At 63.9% G+C, this 24,633-nt stretch overlaps 3 protein-coding genes across 5 annotated transcripts; 2 read left to right on the forward strand and 1 right to left on the reverse strand.

The window, feature by feature from the left end:
• Nucleotides 1-17: 17 nt before the first annotated feature.
• Nucleotides 18-8,612, reverse strand: NOC2L (NOC2 like nucleolar associated transcriptional repressor). Of its 2 annotated transcripts, none has more exons than XM_056128291.1 (19): nt 8,575-8,612; nt 8,313-8,471; nt 7,795-7,969; nt 7,584-7,697; nt 6,969-7,086; nt 6,793-6,883; nt 6,283-6,361; nt 6,015-6,125; nt 5,531-5,641; nt 5,023-5,211; nt 4,670-4,809; nt 4,176-4,287; nt 3,126-3,239; nt 2,883-2,984; nt 1,629-1,772; nt 1,404-1,517; nt 834-966; nt 525-632; nt 18-294 (listed from the first exon to the last, which is right to left on the reverse strand). In XM_056128291.1, the coding sequence occupies exons 1-19, from the start codon at nt 8,595-8,597 to the stop codon at nt 185-187; spliced, it is 2,247 nt and encodes a 748-aa protein (XP_055984266.1). In that variant the 5' UTR covers nt 8,598-8,612; the 3' UTR covers nt 18-184. The 2 variants fall into 2 exon arrangements, with proteins under 2 accessions (XP_055984266.1, XP_055984265.1); XM_056128290.1 differs by having other exon boundaries at nt 6,969-7,089.
• A 966-nt stretch (nt 8,613-9,578) lies between these two features.
• Nucleotides 9,579-15,324, forward strand: KLHL17 (kelch like family member 17). The gene is made up of 12 exons (XM_056128301.1): nt 9,579-9,799; nt 10,232-10,491; nt 10,612-10,733; nt 10,846-11,067; nt 11,462-11,578; nt 11,773-11,986; nt 13,349-13,493; nt 13,570-13,737; nt 14,051-14,139; nt 14,281-14,354; nt 14,543-14,724; nt 14,933-15,324. Exons 1-12 carry the CDS (start codon nt 9,675-9,677, stop codon nt 15,159-15,161), a joined length of 1,947 nt encoding a protein of 648 aa, XP_055984276.1. The 5' UTR covers nt 9,579-9,674; the 3' UTR covers nt 15,162-15,324.
• An 868-nt stretch (nt 15,325-16,192) lies between these two features.
• Nucleotides 16,193-24,477, forward strand: PLEKHN1 (pleckstrin homology domain containing N1). Of its 2 annotated transcripts, none has more exons than XM_056128399.1 (16): nt 16,193-16,379; nt 16,478-16,577; nt 18,380-18,526; nt 18,607-18,687; nt 18,782-18,854; nt 19,029-19,156; nt 19,227-19,358; nt 21,299-21,379; nt 22,369-22,444; nt 22,545-22,666; nt 22,788-22,937; nt 23,055-23,180; nt 23,293-23,424; nt 23,595-23,774; nt 24,128-24,176; nt 24,255-24,477. In XM_056128399.1, exons 1-16 carry the CDS (start codon nt 16,297-16,299, stop codon nt 24,371-24,373), a joined length of 1,779 nt encoding a protein of 592 aa, XP_055984374.1. In that variant the 5' UTR covers nt 16,193-16,296; the 3' UTR covers nt 24,374-24,477. The 2 variants fall into 2 exon arrangements, with proteins under 2 accessions (XP_055984374.1, XP_055984375.1); XM_056128400.1 differs by having other exon boundaries at nt 19,263-19,358.
• The last annotated feature ends 156 nt before the right edge of the window (nt 24,478-24,633 follow it).

The raw sequence follows: 24,633 nt of genomic DNA on the forward strand, positions 1-24,633 counted from the left end.
CAGTGCTCGATACTTGCTGGTCTTTTCATATGGTAAAAAAGTATTAAAAAAATCTTGTGCATCTACTGGCCTCCCCCCAAGATGGTCTGACACGGGCCTCAGGGCCATGGCTGCTCAGTGAGCTGCAGCCCCACAGGCGCAGCACGTGCAGGAGCGCAGCAATGGCTGATGGCACCACACCGCTTCAGTCCTCCTCCTCCGACAGCTGCAGGTCCTGCAGTTCGTCATCTGGCCCCTGAGCCAGACTCCACAGTTCCCCAGGCAGCAGCCCCGCCTCCACGTCTGGGTTTCCATCTGCAGGGAGATGATCCTCCATAAATCGTGTGTTATCAGGAAGAAGCCAGCCTTGAGGTTATTCATCACTAATTAATCACAGCACTAATTAATTTATCGGAATTGCTGCTGCTGCAGGGGATGCAGCAGCTGGCCTGGCATCCCTGGAGAGCAGAGCAGGCTCTGCCCCAAGGCATCCCGTCCCCCCCAACAAACCAGGCCACCTGCCCAGCAACTCCCAGGACACTCACCCTCTGAGCCACTGCCTGCCGCCTCGTCACTGCTACTGCCTGCCACCTCGTCACTGCTACTGCCCTCCTCTTCCTTCCTCTGCCGAGTTCTCAGGCACCCAGGTGACTCTGGGAAGCAGAGCAGAAGCACTTCAACGACCAGCAAAGGCGGGTAGCAGGCTCAGAGCACCGCAGCCCCACTTCCAGGAGACCCCCCCCCCCCACCACCACAAACGAAGTCCAGCGGCCAAAGGGCTGGGCACAGGCAGCTAGAGAGCCCTTTCAGGCCCACCTGCCCCGTCAGATCAGATGCTGACACGCAGACCCCACCTCTCTCTGTGGCATCTGCAGTACTCTCTTCATCACTGTCCAGGTCAAAAAGGTCCTTGAATTCCACCCTGTCCTCGTTCTTCCTGTCCTCCAGCTTCCGCCGTTTTATCTCTGGGAAGTTCAAGTCTTCCAGCTAGAAGGACCAGGAACCGAGGTGGCTGAGTCGGGGAGCAGGTGGCAGAATGCCCTCACCCTCGCCCCTGCCCTGCGTGGTCCATTCCCAGCCAAGTTCTCAGCAGGAGCCAGGCCGGCTTCACACGCTGGCCACAAGGCACCTTCAGAGCCACAGCCACTGATGCAAAGCCGCCTGCAGTCTTTCCCCTGGGCCCCCAGTTACCAGCACGAGACAGGGCAAGTGTCAGCACTCATACCTGCCCGACCGGGCTGGAGGAGGGCAGTGGCCTCTATCACCCAGCCCTAGTGCCTCAGAGGCCCATAGCTGGGTGATCCTCCTGCCTGTTCAGTCCCTAAGCTCTGGAGCAGCCCTGCCACCCTGGGCCATGGGCACAGGTTCAGGTCCCACCCACCCCCACCAGGTCCTTCCATGGCCCAGCCCCACCCCCTCTGTACCCGTTCTTTGCCGCTGATCTCAAGCTGGATCTCTCGGTCCCTCAGTTTCCGCCACTGGCTGTAATACTTGGTGAGCGGTGTGCCTGCCTCCCGCGTCTGCTTTTCCCAGGCATCCTATGGGGGAGGGGATGTGTCACACCCCACCACACTCCAGCCACCCTGGGGAGTGACTGGAGTGAAGCTTCAGCCAGTGCTGCCACCCAGTCCATCCAGAAGCCAACTGACCACTGCGGGCCGGGCAGACACAGCAAAAGACGCCTGCTGGCGGCGGCTACCAATGTACTCTGCATTCTCCTGCACCTTCTCCAGCAGCTGGCGCACCTGCCGGCAGTAGTTGGCGACCTTGCACTCCCGGAGGAAAGACTTGAACTGCAAAGAAAGGGGGCTCAGTTCCGGGCACGGGCAGCCCTGGTGCTGGAAGCCACACATCGGGTGGGTGAGGTAGGGGGTTCAGTGCGTGCGTGTCTAGCCCTTGGGGACCTACAGGGAAACAGCAGGATGTGGCTGGGCTAGGCACGGAGAAAACCCAGCACAGTGCTTCACTGGCACAGCCCTCTCCTCTCTCCATGCACCTGCGCTGTCCTTTAGGAACAACTGTGTCCTCTCAAGGTCTAAGAAACCACGTGGCTGCAAGGCCCAAAGATTCGGGAGCTAGGAAATAGCACATTGGGAAGGCGCCTGCCTTGCATGCAGCTGACCAGACTTAGATCCCCGGCATCCCACACAGTTCCCCAAGCCCACCAAAAGTGACTCTAGAATGAACAGTTACCCCCGAAACCAAAATCAAAGATCCTCCAGCTGCCTCTTTACAACAAATTCTTGCTGCTCCCTGGCTCGAGACAATGCCTAGACCCTCTCGCCCCAAACTGGAACCTGGTGTGCCATGTGCGTCAATGGCACCGCCTGAGTCTGGCCCCCACCCAGGCCCCTCTAGCAGGGCTGAGTCCACCGACAGGGGGCAGCAGTGTCCTGGCTCTGCCTGTGGGAGGCACAGGCATCTCTGACAGGGGGCACTTCTGAACACCTCAACAGAGGACCCAGAAGTGGCTTCAGAGAGGAGGCAGATCAGCCCCGGCACTGCCAAGAAGGGCAGACGCTGGTTTGCAGTATCAGGAGAGAAGGAAGGTCCCTTCCCCATGCCAGCCTTTACCAGGTCACCAGCAGCACCTTACTAGGAGAATCACTCCACCCGCCAGCTAGAGAGCCCAAGGACTAAGCGACAGCCCGGGCACAATCCCTGCCACCAGTCGCCCAAGGACAGAGCTGGGAGCAGCTATGTCCACAACCAGGTGTGGCCCGACTCTCAGCTTATGGGTAGACCCAGGCTGCTCAGTGGCTGCTGTCCCCAGGAAAGGCCTTGGGGCTGGCGTGGGGAGGAGCTGGAAGTCCCTGGATCCTGGGGGAGTCACCCAGGCAGCTCCTATGCCTCGGTCCCGGGACCCAGCTGCCAGCAGACATAGAGAAGGACAGAGCACATACCTGCAGAATAGCTGGCAGCGCCAGCTCGGGGAAGGCAATGCTGTGGGCTTGGCTATGCAAATATTCCAGGGTAAGGTCATACAGCTGCTCCACGAGGCCATCCTGAGGTGGGCGGTGAAAGCATGTCAGGGCGCAGAGCAGGAGAACAGGCCCTGACACCCAACATGACGCTCAGTGGTCTAGCAGAGGCCTGGAGGGTGTGACCCCCAGCTCTGCCTGTGTCTGCCCTGGAGTCCTTCATACCCGGTATGCCTTCTCCTGAAGGTTGACTTTGGACAGCTTCAGGACCACAGCAAAGTTGATGGGTCTGGAGCTCATGCGCCCGGGCCGCCGATTGAAGTCAACCTGCTGGAAAACCTGTCCAAGGTCTGGTCAGCCGTGTGCCGCTCCCACCCACCCCCACCACTCAGGATCAGGAGGATTCTGTGAGCAGACAGAGCTGCTTCCGACAGGCCACAGATCAGCCCCCTGGGTCTGGCCTCAGGAGCCATCAGGAAGGGACAGAGGGTCTCAGACAAAGCCCCTGTTGCATTCTGAAGGACAGGCTGCAGTTGACCCTGCTGTGTTGTTCATAAAGAACAGGCTGGAACGTGACCCTCCCACGTTCTCAAGAGAGGACAGTGACCCTCCTGTGCTGTGTAGAGGTGAGAGGCTGCAAGAGTAGGTCCTGGCCTCCTCCATACCTGCATGTGGGTGAGCTGGGGCAGGGATGCTGAGAAGTTAGAATAGCCAGCAATGAGGTACCTCCTTTGTCCTGCTCAGGGACTGGAGGGCCTCTGTCCAGCAGTGTTGCCCCCCAGTCACTTCTGGAGAGAAAAGTGGGCACTCCTGGGAGCTAAGCACCCCCAAACAAGACAGCGTTCCCAAGAAGCCTTCCTCAGCGTGCTCAAGGCCCCAGGGTCCCTGCCTCCTCGTGCTCAGTGGGGCCAAGAGTTTCACTGAGACAGCTCTTGACCACCTCGTGGGTGGCACTGGGGCCTCTGGTGGAGGATGGGACACCTGGACAGCCGCTGGCTTGGGACGAGCCAGCCTGGACCAGAGCAGCCCTCCCTGCCATACAGGGGCAACACCTGTGCTAGGGGCTAGGGAGACAAGGTGCAGCTTTGGGATAAGACCTGACTTGGGCTTCTGGCCCAGCTCTGCTGGGCGCACCTCAGGCAATTGCTGAGAACTACACAAACCCGCCTGAACCCGGCACCTGCCACTGTCCTCATCCGTCCTGCCAGACTGGGCAGCAGCAAGGAGGGCCAGGGCCCCCGGGGTGAGGGTGGCGTGCCTGCTGGGGCCTCTCACCTCGAGGAGGAAAGGCAGCACAGGGATGAAGGTGCCGGTGCTCTCCGAGAGCAGGGTCAGGGCCCGCACACAGTGCATACGCAGCGGGTAGAAACGAGCCGTGGGGACCAGCCTGTGGGCAGAGGGGGCAAGGGCAAGCCTCAGTAAACCACAAGCCACTGCAAGCTCCAGGTAGAGTGTCCCTGGGTTCTGACTGTAGTGGCTGCCCTCCCCCCGCCCCGCCCCCCCACCGCCTCCTGCACTGGGTTCCAGCTTTAAGAACCTGCTTCCCACTCTGCTGGAGAACAATGGGTCACAGCCACAACTTTTCACAATTTCACTTCAGTGGAAGAGGAGAACCTAAGAGAACCTAAGAGGCTAAGCACTTGTAGGTTATGGCTGCCCCCTCCTGGCCAACTGTGGCAACTGTGATGTGGCCCTCCCAGAGACATTCCATCCCCGCTGAGTGGATAACACCTGCCCCTGCCCTGCCCACCTTTCCATCCCAGACTCACTTGATGCAGCCGATGATGACCTGGGAAAGGGGGTAGATCAGTGGCTGGAGAGCCTCACTGGGGCGGATGGTGCTGAGCACACGACACCACAAGTACAGGCAGTGTACAAACTGCCAATTGTACACAGACTGGTACGTCTCCTGGGGAGGACAAAGCCCCACGGAGGTGAGCCCAGGGCCTCAGTCCCTCCGCACAAACCCCCTCTGCAGCTGCACTACACACCCCCTCCACCCCACCCTCAGGGACCCCTGACTGCAGTAGGAGTCAGATGCAGAGGTACCCAAACGCCCCTCCCACCGAGGACCCCAGCTCCATCCAAGGTGGGGCGGGCCTGCACCGAACGTGGAGCCCACCTTCTTGCGCGTGGTCATGGCATTGCGCAGGTGGATGGCCAGCTGGCGGATGTAGAGGAAGGCGTGCTGGTAGGCCGAGCCAGGGTCCAGGGCAAGCATCTCAGTCAGCGTGCGCTGCATGAAGTTGATGAGCGGGAGGGCACTAGGGGAAGTAAACTTGCAGTTCCGCACGTAGGTGATGTACATTTGCTATGAGAAGAACCCAGACAAACTGCTGAGATCCAAAGCCATTTGTATCGGCTACTGGCCACACCCATGCCCAGGCCTTTTCCTCAGAGGGGCCCTCCCACCCCGCACCAAGGCCACACATCAGCCATGCCTGCTACAGGACCTCACACCCTGATTCCCCCACAGGTGGGTCTACCTGACCCGGACAGCTGTTGTGGGGGAGGGAGGCCAGGACTCAGATTGGGGACAGTGGGGCTGGGCAGCAGGTGTCCCAAGGAGCCATTCATGGAGCGCTCTGTCCCACACGATGCCCAGGTCTGCCCAGAGCAGCCTTGCATACCTTGAGAACGGGGCTCAGGAAGGTGCCTTTGTGCCGGCAGACTCGGAGGAGCACCAGGAAGGCCAGCACTCTCAGCGTCTCCTCCCCCGTGCTCCACAAGACCACCATCCTCTGTAGAAGCCGAGGGTCAGAGCTGGGCCAGCACCACCCCAGCCAGCACCACCCCCCCCACCCAGGAACTTTGGAGGGCCGGGACTCAGGTCACATCATGAGCACCCAGCCCAGACCATGACTGCCCAGACTACCTGAAACTAGAAACCAGACAGAAAAGAGGCCTTAGGGGAGAAGGCCCAAGGTCAGGAACACAAGCTCTGTATGTGGGGGTCCCGCCTGGTCCCCCCCCGCAAAACATTGCCAGAGCGACTCCCCAGGACCCAGCCAAGAGTAGCCCCCAACCCCCACCAGGTCTGTCTCCAAACAAGCCCGAACTGAGAAAGCTGCGGCCACAGCCTCTCACTGGACAGGCCAGAGCTGGGCTGCCCACCTTGAGCAGCACGCGGCACTGCTTGGGGAAGGTCAGGAAGTAAGGCACCAAGTGGCTGACATGCCGAAGAATGGCTGCTGCTACAGTGGTCTCGGTCACGCAAGTCACCAGCTGCGAAAGCAGAGAGAACAGGGAGGCCCAAACCAGTGAAGCCGGGGAGGCCAGGCCCCCACCCAACCGTGGGAAAGGGAGGTGGCAGCTCCATCCTTACCGCGCCCGCCCTTCCTCAGGGCTCCCACCTGACCAAAGACTAAGAGCAGAATTGTACCTGCAGGACGGAGCTCAGGTAAGCCTTGATGTCCAGCCGGAGCCTCCCCCACAGCGGGCTACTGGACGGCGGCAGCACCCTACAGAGACCCCACCGGCCCTGTGGCTTGGACATGGGTCAGCAGAAGGCAGGCTGAGCCCATGTCCTGCCCAAGGCAGGAGGGCAGAGGGCCCGAGGAGGAGACGTCTCCTCCCTTCTTCCCTCCCTCCCTCCCTCCCTTCGGAGGGTGCAGGAGCCAACAGCTGGATCCGGACCCAGAAAGGGGTTCCCACAGGTCACCCCATCTGGCCAAGAGGCTAAGAGCAGCTTTTCTCATTGCTCGTTTCTATCTGAGCCTAGAGATGTGCAGAATTCTCCTATTCAAGCTCATTCTCATGGTCCTGGGGGCAACCCCGGGGGGTACTCAAGAGCCAGAGGTGCTGGGAATGGACCCAGGGTTCCCCAGTGCCTGTGCTCCTGCTCCCCCGAGACGGATCCCTAGCCCCGGGTCTTCCTCCCTGGCCCTCTTACCTGCCGCCCTCCTCCGGGGCTTTCCCAAACAACAGCTTCTGAAGGCAGGCAAAGAGGTCTCTGACGCAGAAAGTGATCAGTGCGTTGAACACTGGAACGAGAGGGACACAGTTGTCACTGACAGACAGAAGGCAGAACGAGGAGCCTGATTTCTGTGTTCCCCAACCCTGGCTCACCAGCACTGTCAGTGACCTGGAACCGGCTGGCCTCAGCACTCTCCTGGTCTCCTTGGGTGGTGGCCACCGCAGCTCGAAATGCCTGCAGGATCTGGTGCAGCAGCCGTGGAGTGAGGTGCTGCTAAGGGGTGGAGAACCCAGAACATGGGAAAGGCCGTCAGCTGCGTGTGGACAGCAAGTAGCAGCCCAGCACGGGTCACTCTCAGACAGGGCAGTGGCAGGGGAAGGAGGACCGAAAAGCCCCCGCCCAAACTGGAGCTTGTGGGGGGACTGGAGCAATAGCACAGCGGGTAGGGCGTTTGCCTTGCATGAGGGTTCAAGTCCCAGCATCCCATATGGTCCCCTAAAACCACCAGGGGTAATTCCTGAGCGCAGAACTAGGAGTAACCCCTGTGCATCGCCGGGTGTGACCCAAAAAGAAAAAAAAAAAACCAAACTGGAGCTGGGAGGAGCCGAGTGAGCAAAAGAGAAACGGAGAAAGGATTCCCCAGGGTCCCAGAATCACTGCCCGAAGAAAGCAGTCCCAGGCCCCAGCACAGAGCAAGTGCCTGGAGCACCATGTCCTGCCTGCAGAGGAAGGGGGTGTGGCCCTGCAGGTTTCACCAAGCCCCTCACCTTGGCCATCCGCTTCCACCTGTCCACCATGGCAAGGGTCACGGGCACAGCATCCCCCATCTTCTTCTTCCTGTCCCCAGCGACTCCATCTTCACTCTCGTCCTCGCTGGCTTCCTGGACCAAACAGAGGGCAGGCGTGGAACAGGGGCAAGAGGCCACATGGGGGGGATGGGGAGCTCGCCCTGCGAGGGGGTCCTCTGGAGGTTCTCACTTCCAGCGTGTCTGGCAGGGCATGGAGCTGGCCCTCTTCCTCCTCGGAGCCATCAGAGTCACTGAAGTCCAGCAGGCTCCGGTCGTTCTCCTGCAGGAACTTGTAAAACTCCGGGTCTTTATCCTTCAGCCGAGAAAGCTGGTCCTTGTGCTCGGAGGCGCGGCCTCTGCGCCGGCTGTTGCGGTGTCAGGTCGGAAACTCCGGGTGAGGCTCCCCGAACCCCACGCCGGACCCCACCCCCGTCCCCCGTAGAACAAACACGGGGCGCGACCTGCCTCCCCACCGTCCAGCAAGGGGGTATCTCAGGTGCGTCCCCTTGCAGCAAGCCGCCAGTCTCCGGACCCCCTGGTCCACCTGCGCCTCCCTCGGGTCTGTTCCCTTCCGGCCCCAGTGGTACCCGGGCGGCAGGGTGGGGCGAGTTCTACCTCCCCCTCCCCCGCTCCCGACGCCCACCGCACGGCGCCCCCAGCACCTGCCACCCCGCGGACCCCGCACCTGCCACCCCGCGACCCCCGCACCTGCCGCCCCGCGCCTCCCCGCGCGTCTCCGGGCTCCGGGGGCCTCCGCGTGGCGCCGACTCCGCGCCGGGGGCCGCGTCGGGCTCGGGCTCGGGCTCGGACTCGGAGTCGAAGCCCGAGGTCAGGAACTCGTCCACCGTCAGCTCCGCCAGGCGCCTCCTGCGGGACACGACGTGGGGGGGGTGGTGGTCAGCGCGTCCGGCCGCCCGGGGAGGGGTGGAGGGGGGGGTCCCGCGCGGCCGGCACCCGGCCGCCCACTCACCTCCGCCCGCTCCGCGCCGCCATCGCCGCCAGCCGCCCCGAGCGCCGCGCTTCCGGTCCCAGCAAGCCGCGCGCCGCCGCACTTCCGGCGCGCAGGCCCGCCCCGGCCGCGCGCGCGGTTGTTTCTGTGGTTCTCCCGCGCGCCGAGGCTCCCGGGGCGGGCGGGCGGGCAGGGTAGGGCAGGCACTGACGTCTTGGGCGTGCGGGTCCTCCCGCCCGCGCGCGTCCGCCTGGCGCCGGGCAGGCCCGCTGGGAGTGGACCCCGCTGGCCCACGCGTAGCTCCGTGTCCTTCGGGACACTGGCAGGACGCGCCTCCCGGCTTGGGCGCGCCCTACGCCCGCACGTGCGAGACTGCGGCCCGGGGGGGGGGGGGGGGGGGCGGTCTCCGCGAGGGCGCTGGCCCTGCACGCAGTGGACCCGGGTTCGATCCCCAGCCCCTCCGGGAGTGATGTGTGCGCGCACAGCGCCCGGAGCAGCCCTGAGTGCGGCCGGGGTCGGCCCAGACATGGGGGGATACCAGCCCCACCAGGACGGGGCGGGAGGGCGGCCCTCCTCACGCGCGGTGCTGTCCACAGGTGGCCAGCCCGTCCCGCGCGGGGTGGACGGAAGGCCCGTCTGCCCCGTCGGACACGCCTGCCCAGCCGGGTCTCGCCCAACCCCCCGCTGCCCAGGGGCAGACTCGGAGGAGGCCTGGGGCGCAGAGTCAGCGCTCACAGTCCAGTGCTCCTCGGGCTTTAGGGCAGTGAGCGGCCCGGGGGCTGGGGGGGGGCGAGGGGGGGACGTAGCAGGGACGGCAGGGCACGGGCGTGCCCTCACTGGCCAGCCCAGGGAAAGGGCCCTCGAGTGAGAGACCGGCGGCCACGGGGAGCTCAGCAGCGGGGGGCCCGGGGGTCTTCACGGAGGAGGCCTCCGCGGACAGGCAGGGCGGGGCGGGCGGCGCCGAGAAACAGCCGCTGCGGGCGCGCCCGCGGGTGGCAGCAGCGAGTTTGGGGGGGGGTGGGGGGCGAGAGGGCCGCCGCCGCCGCGCAGTCCTCCGGTGCTCCGAGCCCCGTCTGCTGGTGCGTGCTCGCGGGCGGGCGGCGGGCCCGGCGGCCGAGCCCATGCAGCCGCGCAGCGAGCGCCCGGCCGGCAGGACGCAGAGCCCGGAGCGCGGCAGCCCGGGACCCGGGCCCGAAGCGCCGCCGCCGCCGCCGCAGCAGCAGCAGCAGCAGCAGCCGCCGCCGGCGTGAGTGGACCGGGACCTCCGGGCCGGACGGAGCCTCAGACGGAGCCGGACCGGGCCCGAGTCCCGCCCGCGGCTCCTCCGCTGGGTGGGGTGGGGGCCCTCGCTGGGCATCCCCGGGGTCGAGTGAGGTCACGCCTGCTGGTGGCTGTCGGAGCTGCCTGCTTCCCTTCCCTGCGCCCTAGTGTGCCCATGTCTGTCGAGGACATGGGGCTAGGAGGGCACCGGGCAGCTCAGGATGGACACAGCATGCCTGTGGCCTGGTCATTATGAGAGCTGGGCAGAGGGGAGTAGGGTGCACAGGAAAGGGAGTGAGTTGGCTGGCCTCCAAGTGAAGGGGCAGAGGCGGGCCAGTGGGCCGGGGCTGTGGTCCCGTTGTGAAGGCAGGAGGGGAGGCTCCCTTGCAGGCCCTGACACTGTCCGGGCCCTCTGCAGCCCCGAGGCGGAGCGGCCCCGTCCCCGGCAGGCCTGGCCCACAGCCCCCATGGAGGGCCCGGTGCAGCTGCTGAGCCGCGAGGGCCACACCGTGTCCCACAACTCCAAGCGACACTACCATGACGCCTTCGTGGCCATGAGCCGCATGCGGCAGCGCGGTCTCCTCTGTGACATCGTCCTGCACGTGGCCGCCAAGGAGATCCGGGCGCACAAGGTGGTGCTGGCCTCCTGCAGCCCGTACTTCCACGCCATGTTCACAAGCAAGTACACCCTATCCTGGCGGGGGACGCTGGGGCTGCAGACCCCCCCCCCTTCCAGCCCCCCCCCCCCCCCCCCCCCCCCCCCGTGGCAGAGGCCAGCCTGACCTCCTCTCCCCGCAGATGAGATGAGCGAGAGCCGGCAGACTCACGTCACTCTGCACGACATTGACCCTCAGGCTTTGGACCAGCTGGTGCAGTTCGCTTACACGGCGGAGATAGTGGTGGGGGAAGGCAACGTGCAGGTAAAGGCGGCTCAGACCCCCCAGTTCTGCCATGCTGCCGCTCTCAAGGGGGGTGAGGTCCCATGCCTCTCCCCTCTCCCACTCCCACTATTCCCCTCTCTTCTCCCTGGAGACCCTGCTCCCAGCAGCCAGCCTCTTGCAGCTGAATGGTGTCCGTGACGCCTGCTGCAAGTTCCTGCTGAGTCAGCTGGACCCCGCCAACTGCCTGGGCATCCGGGGCTTTGCTGACACGCACGCATGCAGCGACCTGCTCAAGGCGGCCCACAGGTACGTGCTGCAGCACTTTGTGGACGTGGCCAAGACCGAGGAGTTCATGCTGTTGCCACTGAAGCAGGTAACCGTGCTGGGCACAGGCTGGACCCTGCCTTCGCCTCACCCCAGCCGTGTTGGCCCTGAAGTCTTATGTCTTCCCCACCCCTTCGCTCCCTTTCTCTTACCCTGTCTGCATCGCCATCCCTGGCCCTCCTGCCTCCTGCTATCACCCAGCCCTCCACCTTCTGTCCCCGAGGCAGCCCAGCCTGCATGCTCCCATCTTTGGCTCCCCACCTCAGCACTGCTCTGGGCTGAGCCCCCCCCCCCGAAACTTGCTGGTGGCATCTGACTCTGAGTCTGCTCAGCCCCTCGTAGGACCCACTGAGTCCCCCTTGACTCTCCCTCCCAGGCACCTTCTGGGTTCCAAAGCTCCCAAACCTTCCCCAGATCTCAGGTCTGAGGGTCCCCACCCCCAGGTGCTGGAACTGGTCTCTAGTGACAGCCTGAACGTGCCTTCCGAGGAGGATGTCTACCGTGCAGTCCTGAGCTGGGTCAAGCATGATGTGGACACGCGGAGGCAGCACGTGCCCCGGGTGAGGCAGGGCCTGGGTCCCCACGGTTGGGGAGGCAGTGCAGTGGCCGAGGGACTGGGCACACGCAGATTGCTCTCCTGGCCATGGACATACCTCAAGAGGAGTCCAGCGTGTTGGTGTTCACAGGGGGGCGGCCAGAGGGCTATGTGTGCCCTTGGCCCCGCCCACCATGTGACCGGTGTGTTCTGCCGCAGCTGATGAAGTGTGTGCGCCTGCCCCTGCTCAGCCGGGACTTCCTGCTTGGCCATGTGGATGCAGAGAGCCTGGTGCGACACCACCCTGACTGCAAGGACCTGCTCATCGAGGCCCTCAAGTTCCACCTGCTGCCTGAGCAGAGAGGTGTGCTAGGTACTAGCCGCACCCGGCCTCGGCGCTGTGAGGGGGCCGGCCCCGTGCTCTTCGCTGTGGGTACGTCCCTCAACCCTCACCCCCCAGTCCCCTCACCCCTCACCTCCCAGTCCCCTTACCCCACAGTCCCCTCACCCCTCACCTCCCAGTCCCCTCACCCCACAGTCCCCTCACCCCTCACCTCCTGGTCCCCTCACCCCTAACCCCTCACTACCTAATCCCTTCACCCCTCACCCCTCACTACCCAGTCCCCTCACCCCTCACCCCCCAGTCCCCTCAGCCCTCACCTCCCAGTCCCCTCACCCCTTACCTCCCGGTCCCCTCACTCCTCACCTCCCAGTCCCCTCACCTCTCACCCCTCACTACCTAATCCCTTCACCCCTCACCCCTCACTACCCAGTCCCCTCACCCCTCACCCCCCAGTCCCCTCACCCCTCACCTCCCGGTCCCCTCACCCCTCACCTCCCGGTCCTCTCACCCCTCACGATCCAGTCCCCTCGCCTCTCACCTCCCAGTCCCCTCACCCCTCACTACTCAATCCCTTTACCCCTCACCCCTCACTACCCAGTCCCCTCACCCCTCACCTCCCAGTCCTCTCACCCCTCAAGATCCAGTCCCCTCACCCCTCACCTCCCAGTCCCCTCACCCCTCACGATCCAGTCCCCTCACCCCTCACCCCTCACTACCCAATCCCTTTACCCCTCACCCCTCACCCCTCACTACCCAGTCCCCTCACCCCTCACCTCCGAGTCCCCTCACCCCTCACCCCTCACTACCCAGTCCCCTCACCTCCCAGTCCTCTCACCCCTCACGATCCAGTCCCCTCACTACCCAATCCCTTTACCCCTTACCCCTCACTACCCAGTCCCCTCACCCCTCACCTCCCAGTCCCCTCACCCCTCACCCCTCACTACCCAATCCCTTCACCCCTCACCCCCCAGTCCCCTCACCCCCACCCCTCACCTCCCGGTCCCCTCACCCCTCACCTCCCAGTCCCCTCACCCCTCACCTCCTGGTTCCCTCACCCCTCACCTCCCAGTAGCCTCACCCCTCACCCCTCACTTCCCAGTCCCCTCACCCCTCACTCCTCAGTCCCCTCACCCCTCACTTCCCAGTCCCCTCACCCCTCATCCCTCACTACCCAGTCCCCTTACCCCTCACTACCCAGTCTCCTCACTCCTCACCACTCCAGTCCCCCTCACCCCTCACCACCCCACCCCCCTCATTCCTGCACCCCTCACTCCCTGCACCCACCCTCCTCTTTCACTAGCACCCATGGATGACCTCGTATGGTCACCCCCTTACCCCGTCCTTGTTGCAAGAGCCACCAGGCCCCTGACCGTAGGCTGTGCAGAGCATTGCCCTCACCACCACCTCCCTCCCTGAACCCTGTCTCCTGTTGTGTCTCCTCCCCTTCCTCAGGTGGGGGGAGCCTGTTTGCCATCCACGGGGACTGTGAAGCATACGACACCCGTACTGATCGCTGGCACGTGGTGGCCTCTATGTCCACTCGCCGGGCACGGGTGGGCGTGGCCGCCGTTGGAAACCGGCTCTATGCAGTGGGCGGGTAAGCCTGGAGGTGGTCCCAGGTGGGGTCACGTGTGCCCTCCAGCCTCCCTGACCGGAAGCGGACCCTTCCTCAGTTACGACGGAACTTCAGACCTGGCGACTGTCGAGTCCTATGACCCCGTGGGCAACACCTGGCAGCCCGAGGTGTCCCTGGGCACGAGGCGCAGCTGCCTGGGCGTAGCTGCCCTGCACGGGCTCCTGTATGCAGCCGGTGGCTATGATGGTGCCTCCTGCCTCAACAGGTAGCAGCTGGGGCTGGGATTGGCAGGCCTTTGGGGTGACCCAGCTGGGGGCGGGTGACAGGAAGGTCTCACTGGATTCAGGACTCCCGGGCCTCTCTCTCATCTGAGCCACTCCGGCTCCCTGTCCTCCTCTCCGGGGTCGTGTTCTGCCAGTCAGCTGTGGTCTGTTGCCTGCTCTGGTGGGACCAGATTTGAGTGTCTGTGACTGTCCGGCTCTGGAGTGTGACTGTCTGCCCCAGCGGGAGGGCAAGTCCCAGTACCAGGGCTGCCTTTCTGCCGCTGCTCTAGGTCAGTGGCCATCTGGTGTTCACAGTGCTGAGCGTTATGACCCCCTGACGGGAACCTGGACGTCCATTGCTGCCATGAGCACCCGGAGGCGATACGTGCGCGTGGCCACACTGGGTGGGTGACAGGCCGTTCTCGTAGTGCCCACCCCCAGCCCACCCCCCAGCCCCATCCCCAGCCCGCCCCCCCAGCCCCACCCCCAGCCCGCCCCCCCAGCCCCACCCACAGCGGGGCACGTACATGGGTTACTCCCTGCAGATGGGACCCTGTACGCCGTGGGCGGTTACGACAGCTCGTCACACCTGGCCACCGTGGAGAAGTACGAGCCCCAGGTTCGAAACACACCTGCACACACTTAGCCCTCCCGGGAGCTCGCTCCCTTCTTGGCCAGCCCAGAGGGCGGTCGTGTTCCCCCCCACCCCCACAACACACAGGCACCTGCCCAGGAGCCAGGGTCTGCAGGGTGGAGGTGCACGGAGCTGGTCATGAGTCCGCCCCCTCTGTCCCTCACCCCTCTCAGGTGAACGCGTGGACGCCTGTGGCCTCCATGCTGAGTCGGCGCAGCTCCGCAGGCGTGGCCGTACTGGAGGGCGTCCTCTACGTGGCCGGGGGCAACGATGGCACCAGCTGCCTGAACTCTGTGGAGAGATACAGCCCCAAGGCGGGCTCCTGGGAGAGCGTGGCGCCCATGAACATCCGAAGGTGCCTGCCACTGCCCCCCCAGAGGCCACTCCAGACCCATCTCCAGACGTACATGTGTCCCAAGGCCTCCCTCCTGAGGGTCTGCCCACTCCCCCCACCTCACCGTCCAGCTCCTCCTGCCCATTGTCCCACTCACCCACTGCCCTGCGGGGTCCCCTGATCTCCCCCAGAGGCCCCAGCCCCTGATTGGTCATCCCGTTGCTTTCAGGAGTACTCATGACCTGGTCGCCATGGACGGCTGGCTGTACGCGGTGGGCGGCAACGACGGCAGCTCCAGCCTCAACTCCATCGAGAAGTACAACCCCAGGACCAATAAGTGGGTGGCCGCCTCCTGCATGTTCACTCGCCGCAGCAGTGTGGGCGTGGCCGTGCTGGAGCTGCTCAACTTCCCGCCGCCCTCCTCACCCACACTGTCCGTGTCGTCCACCAGCCTCTGACCCTGCGCACCCTCGGAGGCCGGGCCCACTGCCTCCCACATGCCTTAAGCCTGCGGGGCAGCGCCCCCCCGCCCCCCCAGGGACATTCTGCATCGTCCGTCCGTGTCTCTGCGTCCACTCCTTGGTGTTGTGTGTCCTTTATTTATTTCCTCTGTGATTCTGTGTCGTCACTGGATGCCGAGGAGCACTGCAGTGCCCCGTCCTGCAGTCCCTCCTGAGGTGTCCCGTGTCTTGGGAACCAAGCTGCCCTCCGAGTCCAGCACCAAGGGGACTCCTGCGCAGCTGCCAGACTGGCATTGCCAGGGCCTCAGCCCCTCCTCAAACTGGCAGATCTGGAGGGCCACTTCGCAGACGTAGGGTAGCCAGCCAGGCATGAGTGGGGGCTTTCTGAGCAACCCGGCCTGCGCTTCGCCCATCTCACCTCACCTTACCTGGCCAGGCACACACCCGGAGTCAACAGTGAAGCAGCTTCTAACCCCTGGCACACCTCTCCCGGGTCCTGCGCCGAGCTGGGCACCTATGTGTGTCCCAGACCCACATAGCAATATGCACCGACTTGAACAATAAATGTGTTTGTTGGGTTGTGGGGACCTGAGGCTGAGCATCCGTCTCCACCCTTGGGGCCCCTGCTGGGGCCTGGGAGGGTCGCGGGAGGTGCAGGTTGGAATCGGCTCGGCCAGTTCCCCCCACGTGAAGGATCAGTGAGTGCAGCAAGCTAAGCCCGATCACACACCTGCAAGGCGGCGGCCTGGGTTCTGGCTGAGCCTGGGGGACCCGACCTGGCTGGGGTGAGGATGGCTGAGGCAGGAAGTGGAGAAAAAGGATTCCGGCTTCCCGCCAGCAGTGCTCTAGACCTCTCCAGCAGCCGAGGTCAGAGAGGCCCCTTGCAGTCACTGTGACTCAGAGGCAGGCTGCCATTGGAAACAGGATGTGTACTCACTTGGGGGACTGTTGCTGAGACCAGCCTTGAGGCCTGTCCCGGGACGAGTGGGGGTGGCCGGCAGGGCAGAGACAGGTAGACCGGTCCCGCCCCAGCTCCACCTACTCGCCCAGAAGCACCCCGGCACTCCCGCCCTGTCTGCTCGGCAGGAGAGGTGCGCACACCATCCTGCTCTGGCAGCCGGCACCATCAGCCATGGGGAACAGCCAATGCGTCCCTCAGGCCCCTCGGAGGCTCCGGGCCTCCTTCTCCAGGAAGCCTTCCCTGAAGGGAACCAGGTGAGGGGGGCGGGGGTGCCGCAGGGGCGGCTCGGCCTCGGTCACAGACTCAGGCCTGCCGCAGGAGTCAGGCTGCGAGCCCCTTCCCTTGTCCCCAGGGAGGACAGCGCCAGGAAGCTGGGTGGCCTGTTTGGCACTGAGGCCAGCCCCGACAGGGACACGACAGCCGACAAGATCTTCTACTACATCCCCGGGACGGTGAGCGGGTCCCTGCTGAGTGGGGGCCCCCCGAGAGGGTGGGCCGGCTGGGGTGTCTGGTCTTCACTCAGCTCAGGGGCTCCCAGGCCAAAGCGAGGTGAGGAAGTGGCTGCCCCGCCCCAGCACATCAGCCGAGAGTCTGGCAGAGCGAGCGAAACTGCCCGGTGCCTGAGTCAGGGCTTGCGAGGGCAGGGCGGGGGCAGGGCGGGGGGGGGTGGGGGTAGACACACAGAGGGCCTGAGCCTGGAGCAGAGCAGACAGGCCCCCGGCACCCGGGCCTGGGAGTTGGCCCCTCCGTACGGCGATCTCGGCATTTTCAGGTGGAGGGCGGACCAGCCTCTCACCGTCTCTGGGCCTCAGTTTCTTGGAGGGGTCTCCTTGGCACCTCTGCTCCCTCACTCCAGGGCCCCCGTCCCACAGTCGTGGCTACAGCAGCAAGAACATGGCTCCCAGCTGCTCGCTGTCCCGCCCAGCTCCTGTCAGCTCTGGGCTAGGGGCAGGGAGGCCTGGCCTATTCCCTCACTGAGGAGCCCTAAGACCTGACTGAACTGGCCCCCAGCTCCTTACCCAGCACCCACTGGGAGAGGAACATCTGTGACTGCCGGGGTCTGGGAACAGGCCTCTACACAATTGGGGTCTGAGATGTGACCATACACATCTGGAACCTGGACAGAGACACCATCTGTCCTTCAAGGTCTACCTTCCTGCAGGCTCCCAAGGCTGGAACCAGCCACCCCCTCACAACCAACGCTCCCCTTCACACCAGCCCCTAGAGACCCCCCTCACTGTGCCCTGATCCTAAGGACTTTCAGAAATGGCTCCTTGGGAAGTGGTCAGTGCACCTCCGTCCAGGCCCGAGATGTATGGGGCCACGTCTCAGATCCTGAGTCCTTCTGTCCAGCCCACACCCTGGTGGGTCCTATGGAACTAATGACCTGCCTGGCCTGCTTGGTGACAGTGCCATATACTGGTCTTTAGAACTAGGCTGGGGGATCAAGGTGGTGCTGGCTACCTCCTGCACCCGGACTGCACCCAGGGGTTCTGTGGCCTACTTCACTGTCCTGTCTTGGCATCATTTCCCACACTGGGTGTGGGTGAAAGAAGCCCCACCCAGGGGCAGAGGCAGGAGAAGCCTCGAGTCTGTCTGCTCACATTCCTGGGCTCGCCTGAGAGGCAGCTCCACTTGGCGGGGGCACAGCATTCTACTGATGGCCTCTGCCAGCTCCCCTGGAGAAGGAGCCTGACCCCTCCCAGTTCAGCTTTCCATCACTGCCCCTCACAACCACAGATGGGGCCTGCTTCTGGAGGGCTCTCTGGGTGCCAGAAATGGCTGTTGGCGGAGGGTACAGGACCCCAGCATGTTGCAGGATGAGTTCTGGGCAGGTGGACAAAAGCTTTCCTGGTGACCCTCAGACACCCCAAACAGCCATGCTGGCACTCCGACAGGCTGGGGTGGGCACGTCTGCAGCAAGTGCTGGGTCCAGCTGTTTCCTACAGAACCACGTGCCAGATGTGGACACTCTGAGACTCGCCCCAGACATCCTCCTGGCCCCGCAGTCTCAGAAGGCTGAGGCACCACCATAAGGGCAGGCAGCTTAGGAAGAGTGAAGGTCGAGGCGGGGTCTCCAGGAGACTGTGGGTGGGTGTGCACGCGCCTACGTCTGCCATGCTTTCCAGGATGGCACCAAGAGTGTGCAGGTTCTGGTCACCGGGATGGTGTGCTCTCAGCCTGCATGTGGTTGTGGGGTGGATCTCATGAGGACCCTGCTCCAAGCCCCTACCCTGAGTGTCAATCCCCTCAGGACATCCCAGGGCTGCAGAACCAGCAAGAAAATCTGGAACAGCCATTCCTGAGTGTCTTCAAGAAGGGTCGGCGGAGGGTGCCCGTGAGGAGTCTGGGCAAGGTCATACACTATGCCAAGGTCCAGCTGCGGTTCCAGCACAGCCAGGTGGGGGCAGAGCCAGGCAGGGACCAGCTGGGGAACTTGCCCTTGACCTCAGCCCGACCAACGTGCCCTGCTCCCCCCAGGAAGCCAGTGACTGCTACCTGGAGCTCTTCCCCACTCACCTGTACTTCCAGGCCGTGGGTTACGAAGGCCTCACTTTCCAGGTGGGGAACAGGGCAGAGGGGAGATGGGGGTGGGGGGAGGGGAAGATGCCGGCAGCTGGGGCCCCAGACCGCCCCTATCCCCTGTGCCCTGCAGGGCCTGCTGCCGCTGATGGAGCTGAGTGTCTGCCCGCTGGAGGGGTCCAGAGAGCCCGCCTTCCAGATCACAGGTGAGGGCCCAGTGACAGTAGTGGACCTGAGGGGTAGCTTGTCCTCCAGTGGTCACATGGTATGCCCAGCTGAGGGCAGGTGGGAGTCTGAGGACACTCAGGCCCATGCAGTGGCCACTGCTCCCTCCAGGCTGGGCCTGAGGTCTGTGCCCACCCTCTCTGCCTTCCCTGCAGGCCCCCTGCCTGCACCCCTGCTCGTGCTGTGTCCCAGCCATGCAGAGCTGGGCCGCTGGCTCTACCACCTGGAGAAGCAGATGGCCCTCTTGGGCGGGCTGCGGCGCTGCCACTCGGCCCCCCCACAGGTCAGTGCTGGGAACCCCCACACCTCTCCTCCCCAGCCTCCTCCACCTGCCCCTGACCCCCCTTTGCCAGGGCCCCCCTGAGGACGAGCTCCCCTGGACTCTGCAGCGCAGGCTCACCAGGCTGCGGACAGTGTCGGGACGCCACAAGGTGGGCAGCGCCATCTGTGCTTCCAGAGTGAGGCTGCAGCACCTGCCCTCCCAGGTAGAGAAGAGGGGCACACAGGGACACGGGGGCACGGGAGGCGGGGGGGCATAGGGCAGGTGGAGGACAAGGGAGGACGGGGACGCAGGGAGGACGAGGACATGGTGACATAGGACAGGGGGAGGACACAGGACATGGGGAGGGCAGGGGACATGGAGAGGACAGGGACACGGTGACAGGACGGGGGAGGACACAGGACACGGGGAGGACGGGGACACGGTGACAGGACAGGGGGAGGACACAGGACATGGGGAGGGCAGGGGACATGGAGAGGACAGGGACACGGTGACAGGACGGGGAGGACACAGGACACGGGGAGAATGGGGACACGGTGACATAGAACAGGGGGAGGACACAGGACATGGGGAGGACAGGGGACATGGGGAGGACGGGGACATGGCAACATAGGACAGGGGGAGGACACAGGACACGGGGAGGATGAGGACACGGCGACATAGGACAGGGGAGGACACAGGACACGGGGAGGACAGGGGACATGGGGAGGACGGGGACATGGCAACATAGGACAGGGGGAGGACACAGGACACAGGGAGGACGGGGACACGGTGACAGGACAGGGGGAGGACACAGGACATGGGGAGGACACAGGACATGGGGAGGACGGGGACATGGCAACATAGGACAGGGGGAGGACACAGGACACGGGGAGGATGAGGACACGGCGACATAGGACAGGGGAGGACACAGGACACAGGGAGGACAGGGGACATGGGGAGGACGGGGACATGGCAACATAGGACGGGGGAGGACACAGGACACGGGGAGGATGAGGACACGGCGACATAGGACAGGGGAGGACACAGGACACGGGGAGGACAGGGGACATGGGGAGGACGGGGACATGGCAACATAGGACAGGGGGAGGACACAGGACACAGGGAGGACGGGGACATGGTGACAGGACAGGGGGAGGACACAGGACATGGGGAGGACAGGGGACATGGGGAGGATGGGGACATGGCAACATAGGACGGGGGAGGACACAGGACACGGGGAGGATGAGGACACGGTGACATAGGACAGGGGAGGACACGGGGAGGACAGGAGACATGGGGAGCAAGGACATAGGACACAGGACATGGGAAGGACAGGGGATACGGAGGTATAGGACGGGGAGGACACATGACACAGGGAGGACGGGGACATGGGGAGCAAGGACATAGGGAGGACGGGGGACATGGAGGAGGATGGGGACACGGCGACATAGAACAGGGGGAGGACACAGGACACGGGGAGGACGGGGACACGGGCATAAGACAGGGGAGGACACGGGACACGGGGAGGACAGGGGACATGGGGAGGACGGGGACACAGCAACATAGGACAGGGGAGGACACAGGACACGGGGGGGACGGGGACACGGTGGCATAGGACATGGGAAGGACACAGGACACAGGGAGGACATGGAACACAGAGAGCATGACATAGGGCACGGGACACAGGGGGGACAAGGAACATGAGGAGGACATGGGGCATCGGGATGACATGGGACGTGGGAAGGACGTGGGGCATGGGGAGGGCATGGGGTACGAGGAAGACAGGGATATGGGGAAGTCGGGATACAGGGAGGACATGTCCCAATGTTCTCCCTTTGTCCTATGTCCATGTCTTCCCTGTGTCTCGTGTCCTCCCCGTGGCATAAGGGCATGGGACATGGGGAGGACACAGGGATACAAGGAGACACGGGACATGGAGAACATGGGGCTTGGAGAGGATATGGGGGACACAGGAACACAGGGGGCATGGAAGACTTGGGGAATGGGGGGATATGGGGACATGGAGAGGACATGGGACATGGGTGAGGACACTGGGACACAGGGCCCAGGGACATGGCCCCGGATGACATGGGGAAGGTGCTGGCAGCAGGTGGGGTGGACTCGGGGTGCCGACTGTGAGCCGCCTGCGCCCTTCGCCCCCAGGAGCAGTGTGACCGACTCCTGCTGCTGTACCCGACCTCCCTGGCCATTTTCTCCGAGGAAGCTGACGGGCTTTGCTTCAAGGTGAGGCTGCGCTGCCGACCCGCCCAGGGAGACTCCCTTTGTTGGGCTCAGCACGAACCTGTCTGTCAGGCCTGTGATGTGACAGAGCAAGCGGGTCCCGCCCACACGCCCCTGGTCAGTGTGTTCTCAGCCCTGAGGCAGGCGAGGTGCCATCTCGCCCCCACGGGGAATCGTGTCTCCTCAAGGACCTCCCTCCTGGTGTCCCATCTTGGGGGTCCCTCCCCACCCCGGTGTCCAATCTCTTCAAGACCCCTTCCCCAATATATGGTCTCAAGGATCCTCCCCCCGGGTAACCCATCTTGGAGGACCCTCCCCACTGGGTGTCCCATCTCAGAGCCCCTGGCACGGGGCATGGTCTGAAGCAGAATGACCCCAGAGTGCTTCTCTGCTGCCCCACCCCAGTTCTGAGAGGCCCACACCTCTCAGTGGGCGTCTTCCTGGCATACAAGGGACATATGCCTAGGTGCATATCGTATTTGAATGTGTACGCCTGCCTGTGTACACTCATGACACAAGTGCCTGTGTGTCCATGTATGTAAGGATATGTGTACATGTGTGCTGTCCACAGGGATGTGTGCATGTGTGTCCGTGCACGTCCATGGGTGTGAGTGCATGTGTACATGTGTGTCCACGGGTGTGAGTGCATGTGTACATGTGTGTCCATGGGTGTGAGTGCATGTGTACTTGCATGTGGGTGTGAGTGCATGTGTACATGTGTGTCCATGGGTGCGAGTGCATGTGTACATGCCTGTGGGTGTGAGGGCATGTGTACATGTGTGTCCATGGGTGTGAGTGCATGTGTACATGTGTGTCCATGGGTGCGAGTGCATGTGTACATGCCTGTGGGTGTGAGGGCATGTATACATGCATGCAGGTACTTGCCTGGGGCTGTGCACTGGTGTGTGCATGATTTGCACCCTGTCAGTGTATGAGGGTGAGCATGCATCGAGTGTTCCTGGCCCTGAGCTTGGTTTGCTTGCACTTGGCAGGGGGAGCTTCCGCTTAGTGCTATCCACATCAACCTGGAGGAGAAGGAGAAACAGATCCGCTCTTTCCTGATTGAAGGTGACTGTGAGGGCCTGGGCCAGGAGGAGGCCCCGGCTCTGCCCTGGGGCTCTGCGGGGAGAAACTGCAGCCAGCCTCTCAAACAGGGTTTGTGTGCCAGGCCCCCTCATCAACACCATCCGAGTGGTGTGTGCCAGCTACGAGGATTACAGCCGCTGGCTTCTGTGCCTGCAGGCAGTGACCGGTCCCCAGGGCTTCCCAGGGCTCCAGGCACCCACACAGGTGAGGACCAGCAGGGGGCGCTGTCCACAGCTCCAGGCACGGGCAGAGGGCAAGCCCGGGTGGGCAGTGTGGGAGAGACCACTATCCTGCTCATCACGGCACTGGCACCCTGGCTGCCCAGACCAGGGGTGGTGGCCGAAGCTCGCTCTCCTCAGATGGACGGACCAGCTGGGACTCGGGGTGCCCGGCACCCCCGTCCACCCACACCAGCCAGTCTCTCCCTGAATCCTTGGTGGTGTCTCCTGTGAGCTGCCCTGCACAGGCTCCACCCGTGAGTACCAGGTTCCGGCCGAGGGGCTCTGTTGGGTCACTCCACCCCTGGGGTCTGGTTCCTGCGTGGCGGTGGCCATGTACTCTCCAGAGCAGTATAGGGGTTTGGTCCCCACAGGAGGGGGACAGCACCAGCAAACACAAGTTAGAGTTGAGACGGAGCGGCAGCACTCGGTCCCCCAGGAGCAAGGCCCGAAGAGAGAGGCCCGGTCCTACCAGCCCCCTGCACCTGGATCTGACCAAGGTGGGCCTAGGCAGCTGACCTGCCCTTGACCGGCCTGCCCTCCTGCCCTCCGGGACCCCCAGGCCTTTTCCCTCACCCCAGGAGCCCTGTCTCTCCTGTCCCTTGTCCACAGCTTCGCGTGGAAGGCAGCCCTGAGGCCCCAGACCCTTCTCTGGAGACCCCACACTCCCCGCTGTACGCTGACCCCTACACGCCACCCGCCACCTCCCACCACAAGGTCACAGATGTTCGGGGCCTGGACGAGGTCAGTCCCTGCTTGGGCAATAGGAAGGGAGCTGCTGGAGCCTGGGCTGAGTTCAGGGTTTGGGACATGCCGTGTGGGTGCTACTACCTGCAGCACAAGGTGTGTCTGAAGCAGGGGTCTGGCCGTGCTGAGGGGCTCAGGGGGACCTCAGTTCCGTGTTCTCCCGGCAGTTCCTCAGCGCCATGCAGAGCTCGCTGCAGTCCGAGCCCACAAGCTCTTTCCCCTCGGTTCCTGTGTCGGTGCCTGTGTCGGACCCCAGCTGTGGACTGTCCAAGAAGGGGACCCTGGTATCCCGGGCCTCCCCCCGGCATCGAGGTCGGGCCCCACCACCACCAGACTCCCCGCAGCTTGTGAGTTGAAGCCCATCCGGCCCTGCCCCCAGCCTTTGTGTGGCCTAGACTGAAAATGGGGGTGCAAGCAGGCCAGGAAAGGGAGGGGCATGGGGCTAGAGCAACAGCACAGCGGGTAGGGCCTTTGCCTTGCACGTGGCCGACTGGGGTTCAATTCCCAGCATCCCAAATGGTCCCCCAGCACTGCCAGGTGTAATTCCTGAGCGCAAAGCCAGGAGTGACCCTGTGCATCCCTGGGTGTGACCCAAAAATGAAAAAAAAAAGAAGAGGGAGGGGCAGTCAGAAGACGAGGTGGGAGAAAGCTGCTGCCCCTCACCCCCTGGGGCTCTAAGGCTGCTTGGTTGGACCCCCAGGTCTCCCCTGCGAAGGACGGCTTGCCTCTCCCGGTGCCTCCTCCTGCAGGTGAGTGAGGCCTGCATCTTTCTGGGGGGCCCAGACTCTGCTTCACACAGACAGAAGCATCTCTGCCCTCCCCCACAGATGGCCGTCCCCCCAGGAGTTACGACAACCTCTGGGACAAGGCCCCGTCCCCCTGCCGGCAGCGGTGGCCCCGGTTCAGTGTGCCTGAGACTGAAGGGGGGCCCTTGCACTGGATCTGAGTCCCCAGCAGGGCGGCACCTGCCAGTACCCACCCTGGAGACCTGACACAGGTGTGGCCAGCCTGCACCCCATCTAGCGCCGAGTCAGGAACCCTGGATTTGGGAAGACCCAGGAGTCTGGAGGAGCCCGGAGGAACTGCTACCCCGAGGAGTCAGACTCCAGCCCCTGCTCCAGAAGGAAGGGGAGGGGGGCTGAGCTCTGACTGGGTCTTCACCTGGGAGTGGGAGTAGCACAGATGTGAAGGCCAAGGGTCTGCGGG

Source organism: Sorex fumeus, unplaced genomic scaffold (genome assembly GCF_029834395.1).
Source record: "Sorex fumeus unplaced genomic scaffold, SorFum_2.1 ptg000064l, whole genome shotgun sequence".
Classification (NCBI taxonomy): Eukaryota; Metazoa; Chordata; class Mammalia; order Eulipotyphla; family Soricidae; genus Sorex; species Sorex fumeus.